This window comes from Xyrauchen texanus, chromosome 30, assembly GCF_025860055.1.
Source record: "Xyrauchen texanus isolate HMW12.3.18 chromosome 30, RBS_HiC_50CHRs, whole genome shotgun sequence".
Taxonomy (NCBI): Eukaryota; Metazoa; Chordata; class Actinopteri; order Cypriniformes; family Catostomidae; genus Xyrauchen; species Xyrauchen texanus.
The window spans coordinates 42,117,593-42,123,605 of record NC_068305.1 but is presented as its reverse complement, the minus strand read 5'-3'; the positions used below and the strand labels follow the sequence as shown (position 1 = coordinate 42,123,605).

Here is a 6,013-nt window from a genome sequence, read left to right as displayed (position 1 = left end):
CAGATTAAGTGATGTCGTATCTGTGCAACACTTTGATGTATTGAGATTCACCTTGAATCATTGCCACAGTGTCGTCCCTGAAGCACAAGACGAGTCTGGCGAGAACGCCACCTACTGGCCGAAATAATGATATGCATCTATATTAGATAGATTAATAACAGAATTATGGACTCCTCTTTGAGAGTCTTGTATGAATGTTGATGGTCTTTCTCACATTGTGTTTTTTAGAAGGCTACACCTCATCTCGAGAAGAACACAGTCGCACATTACTCGTTCCTCCGGCCTCGCCTCTATCTCGCCCCCGTGTGCCCAGAGCAAACCCGTCCTCATCGGCTTTGCCACGTCTTCTCAACACGCTGTCAGACCACACACAGGCAGAAGTCCGGCTTAAGGTGGCTAAAGAATGCCCTCAAAACACCAAACCGCCCAATGGCTCGCTCGCTACGGGCCACTCGAGACTATCCCAGAAACAACCGACCACCGGTCCGGCGAGTGCCAAGCAGAAGAAGGTAAGCCATCGCCGGGTCACCAACGGATGGCAACCTGTCGGAGTGCCCACGGAGAAGGAGGTCTTCATTGCGGTGAGTGTTCTCAAAGGGTTAGGGTTCTAACACGTCTTCTGGTTATTTGGTTAAAGTGGTCGATGTCAAATGTTTAAATTGAAATGCTACATTGAAGGCAAAGTTCAGAGCTTCAGTCAGTGATGTGTGAGCGAGCGGCGCCCTCTAGTGGGGGTGTGAGGAGCAGCGCAGCAATTTTACATGATGTTTATCACATTACAAACAACCAGAATAGAGTATTCAAATATAGATACAGTAGCAGTAATTCAAAATACCGGTAATCCTTTTCCAGGGTGATGATGAGACGGTACTGCGGCAGTGTTATGAAGGAGTCGAGCGAGATGGTGATGTGATCCGTGTTCGTGACACGGTGCTCTTACGGTCGGGACCCCGCAAGAGATCCCTGCCGTATGTGGCCAAGATTTCAGCTCTGTGGGAAGATCCCAGATCAGGTGATGAAGAACGCATGTGTTTATTCATTTATTATCGTCAGAGCAGTTGTGCAGTTTGACATGTTGTAGTTGATTACAGGAAGTGAAGTCTGTGAACTTTAAACTACAAACTTGTTGTTCACAAATCAACATTCGGTTTGTCTTTGCTGTTAATTAAACACTCTCTTAAAGTGTGTGGCTGTCTGTGCCCGATGTATATGAGTATGCTTGTGGTTTTACTTTCAGCTCTTCAGACTTCCTCCTGACATGACCGATTGTTCACCAGTTTACCCCGTTTACCCCATTTACCCCGTTTACTGAGTTTAAATTGTTTACCCTGTTTACCCCGTTTACCCAGTTTACCCCGTTTACCGAGTTTAGCGAGTTTACCCCAATTACCCCGTTTACCACATTTACCCAGTTTACCCCATTTACCTTGTTTAGCAAGTTTACCCCGTTTACCCAGTTTACCCCGTTTACCGAGTTTAGCGAGATTACCCCGTTTACCACATTTACCCAGTTTACCCCATTTACCTTGTTTAGCAAGTTTACCCCGTTTACCCAGTTTACCCCGTTTACCGAGTTTAGCGAGATTACCCCGTTTACCACATTTACCCAGTTTACCCCGTTTACCTCGTTTAGCAAGTTTACCCAGTTTACCGAAGTTTAACCAGTTTACCCTGTTTACCCCATTTACCGAGTGTACCCCATATACCCGTTTACCGAAGTGTACCCCATATACCCAGTTTACCCGTTTACTGAGTGTACCCCATATACCCAGTTTACCCTGCTTACTGAGTGTACCCCATATACCCAGTTTACCCTGCTTACCGAAGTTTAGCGTAGTTTACCCCAATTACCCCGCTTATCCCATTTACCCCGTTTACCACATTTACCCAGTTTACCCCGTTTACCTTGTTTAGCAAGTTTACCGAGTTTAACCAGTTTACCCCGTTTACCCAGTTTACCCCATTTACCCCGTTTACCGAGTTTAGCGAGTTTACCCCAATTACCCCGTTTACCCCATTTACCCCGTTTACCACATTTAACCAGTTTACCCCGTTTACCCCATTTACCGAGTGTACCCCATATACCCCGTTTACCGAGTGTACCCCATATACCCCGTTTACCGAGTGTACCCCATATACCCAGTTTACCCCGTTTACTGAGTGTACCCCATATACCCAGTTTACCCCGTTTACCGAGTTTAGCGAGTTTACCCCAATTACCCCGTTTACCCCATTTACCCCGTTTACCACATTTACCCAGTTTACCCCGTTTACCTTGTTTAGCAAGTTTACCGAGTTTAACCAGTTTACCCCGTTTACCCAGTTTACCCCATTTACCCGTTTACCGAAGTTTACCGAATTTAGCTGAGTTTACCCCAATTACCCGTTTACCACATATACCCAGTTTATCCCGTTTACCTTGTTTAGCAAGTTTACCCCGCTTACCGAGTTTACCCAGTTTACCCCGTTTACCCGTATTTTCATTCATAATAAGCAGAATTTGGTGATTACGCTGAAGTTATGAAACTTCTCAAGGTGTTGCTGTTCACTTCAACCAGTTGGACTGTTGGCTGTCGTGCTGTGTTGTGACGGTGTTGTTGTTGTTTCAGGAGAGCTCATGATGAGTTTATTCTGGTATTATCGACCCGAACACACGCAAGGAGGCCGAGATCCCAGCATGCACTGTGAGGTGAGACACTGACTGCAAATATTGCACATTTTGTTTTGACAGTAAACTGATGATTTTGAGCTTAATATATTAAAATGTTCTGACTCCTTCACAGATTCCATTCAGCTGTGCTTCATAATTGCTCCAGGTAGCAGGAAGTGCAGTTTCACTTTTTGATTTGTAGTTATTAGCACCTAATAAACATGCCAAAAAAAAAAAAACACCAAATTGTTTTCCTAAAAATGTATGTCCTCATATGTGGACAGCGGGACTAAGTTGTGAAATTCGAAATAACTTCAAGCTATAGAAAGTCTGATATTTTTAATCAAATAGTTTATGATGTTTGCAGGAGTGTTGATTATTCATGTTTTTGAGATGTTACATCATAAATTAGCTTAATTAATTCACATTCAAAGTAACGTCCAATCACTGTCAATCATGTTCAAATGATCCATTATAAATGTTGAATCTATGAACTGATGATCATTGAGTGTCCAAACATCATCTGCAGCCTGAAACTGAGTGAACACACTTAACTGCATAGAGCGATATAGGATGCTTCCTTGCTCCCTATTTAGTGCATGACTTAACCTCCAGTGTGCTGTCTGTCTGCACTGGTCTCAGAACAGTTATAGGAGAGCTATAGGATGCCCCCTTGCTCCCTATTTAGTGCATGACTTAACCTCCAGTGTGCTGTCTGTCTGCACTGGTCTCAGAACAGTTATAGGAGAGCTATAGGATGCTCCCTTGCTCCCTATTTAGTGCATGACTTAACCTCCAGTGTACTGTCTGTCTGCACTGGTCTCAGAACAGTTATAGGAGAGCTATAGGATGCTCCCTTGCTCCCTATTTAGTGCATGACTTAACCTCCAGTGTACTGTCTGTCTGCACTGGTCTCAGAACAGTTATAGGAGAGCTATAGGATGTTCCCTTGCTCCCTATTTAGTGCATGACTTAACCTCCAGTGTGTTGTCTGTCTGCACTGGTCTCAGAACAGTTATAGAGAGCTATAGGATGCTCCCTTGCTCCCTATTTAGTGCATGACTTAACCTCCAGTGTGCTGTCTGTCTGCACTGGTCTCAGAACAGTTATAGGAGAGCTATAGGATGCTCCCTTGCTCCCTATTTAGTGCATGACTTAACCTCCAGTGTACTGTCTGTCTGCACTGGTCTCAGAACAGTTATAGGAGAGCTATAGGATGCTCCCTTGCTCCCTATTTAGTGCATGACTTAACGTCCAGTGTGCTGTCTGTCTGCACTGGTCTCAGAACAGTTATAGGAGAGCTATAGGATGCTCCCTTGCTCCCTATTTAGTGCATGACTTAACCTCTAGTGTGCTGTCTGTCTGCACTGGTCTCAGAACAGTTATAGGAGAGCTATAGGATGCTCCCTTGCTCCCTATTTAGTGCATGACTTAACCTCCAGTGTGCTGTCTGTCTGCACTGGTCTCAGAACAGTTATAGGAGAGCTATAGGATGCTCCCTTGCTCCCTATTTAGTGCATGACTTAGTGAGACTCTCCTCTTTACAACCAATCAGGCTCTGCGACTATAGTAGCGCTTCATGGAAATCAACGTCACACTGTTGTGTCATGTGACGCGGTGCCCCAGACGTTTAACCCTTAAATGACAGTGTTGAGTCTTGTGAACAGTATTCAGTCAGTTTTAATTCATTTAACTTATAAGTTGCTTATATTAACGTAGTGTACACGGAGCCGCATGAGGTTAACATCAGTGCATATCTTTATGTGTGCTTTCAGAATGAGATCTTCGCCTCTCGACATCAAGATGAAAACAGCGTGGCATGCATTGAAGACAGATGTTACGTTCTGCCATTAGCACAGTACTGTAGGTGAGTCTGCTCGCCATCAGAACAGCGTCATGTTTTCGCTTATAGAAATGACCTATAACGACATCTGATGTTGCAGATTTTGTGCCTTGGTCAAGCGCCGATCGGAGGGCATATGCGACAGCACCCCGGTGGTGCCCATTCCTGCAGACAGCGGCATCCCTCCTCACCGCCTTGTGCCCGACGACGTCGACCCTGAGCTGGTGTATCTGTGCCGACACGTCTACGACTTCCGATATGGCCGTATCCTGAAGAATCTGCAGTAAAACTGCCACACCACCGTAAGTCTGTATCGTACAGTGAACGTGACCCAGTGATTCAGAGGTATGTGGGATCACTATACGGACAGAACATGTTGACTTTACTGGGCGAGAAGTTCTGTCCCATCCCTAACTGCCAATGCAGGGACTTCCCATTAACACAAGAGTTCTTCAGAGACTGAAAGTTCGCTCTGTGCATCAGTTCGCTGGAGGTTGAAAGGTCATGTACACTGGACTGTCACACTGCTGAAGGCCGATGATCTGAGGGATCTGAAACGTTGAAGCACAAGTGGCTGAGTTCAAACGTCTCCATTAGTTTGGGAACAGAGTTAGACTGAAGAATAGACCAGTACTAGACCCCCAAAACACAAACCTGGCGGTCCAAGGGTACAGGATATTGCTGACGTGTGATTCTGTGAACTATCACCTTTAACATGTTGGTGTTTACGAGATCCGGATGTGATCAAGACTGAACGTTTTAAGACACAGAGGTCTCCCTTTACACCTGGCATTAATACCCATTTATGGAAAGCCTATTTACCTATTTAGTCTAAAGTTGATGCTAATATACATATATTTATACTATTAAGTCATATGAATATAGGTTAATGATACCAGATCTGTCTACACCGATAATAACACATATGGGCTCAGATAGGGTCAGGGGTTGTGGGTCATACACAAGTTTGTGTGTGAGAGAGTTTGTGAGTGTGTGGGTGTGTGTGTGTGTGAGAGTGTGTGAGTGTGTGGGTGTGTGTGAGTGTGTGAGTGTGTGTGTGAGTGTGAGTGTGTGTGTGAGTGTGTGTGTGTGTGAGTGTGTGTGTGTGTGAGTGTGTGTGTGTGTGTGTGTGTGTGTGTGTGTGTGTGTGTGTGTGTGTGTGTGTTGTGTGTGTGTGTGAGTGTGTGTTTCTGTGTGTGTGTGTGTGTGTATGTGAGTGTGTGAGTGTGTGAGTGTGAGAGAGTGTGTGTGTGTGTTTGTGTGTGTATGTGAGTGTGTGTGTTTGTGTATATGTGCGTGTTTGTGTGAGAGTGTGTGTGTGTGTGTGTGTTTGTGTATATGTGTGTGTTTGTGAGAGTGTGTGAGAGAGTGTGTGTGTGTGTGTTTGTGTGTGTGTGTGTTTGTGTGTGTATGTGTGTGTGTTTGTGTATATGTGTGTGTGTGTGAGAGAGTGTGTGTGTGTGTGTGTGTGTTTTCTAATGGAATAATTAATGGGGTGTTGTTCATTAAATCGGTGTCTG

The 6,013-nt window shown here is 44.9% G+C and overlaps 1 protein-coding gene across 1 annotated transcript in view; it reads left to right on the top strand.

Annotated features, from left to right (window-relative positions):
• The window catches only part of LOC127624083 (bromo adjacent homology domain-containing 1 protein-like), a 13,940-nt gene extending 8,288 nt beyond the window's left edge, over nt 1–5,652 (top strand). Inside the window, exons 2-6 of the mRNA XM_052098732.1 lie at nt 229–581; nt 853–1,012; nt 2,610–2,689; nt 4,426–4,517; nt 4,594–5,652. Coding sequence (XP_051954692.1) covers nt 229–581; nt 853–1,012; nt 2,610–2,689; nt 4,426–4,517; nt 4,594–4,780 — 872 coding nt within the window. The 3' untranslated portion in view covers nt 4,781–5,652. The remainder of the gene's footprint in view (nt 1–228; nt 582–852; nt 1,013–2,609; nt 2,690–4,425; nt 4,518–4,593) is intronic.
• The last annotated feature ends 361 nt before the right edge of the window (nt 5,653–6,013 follow it).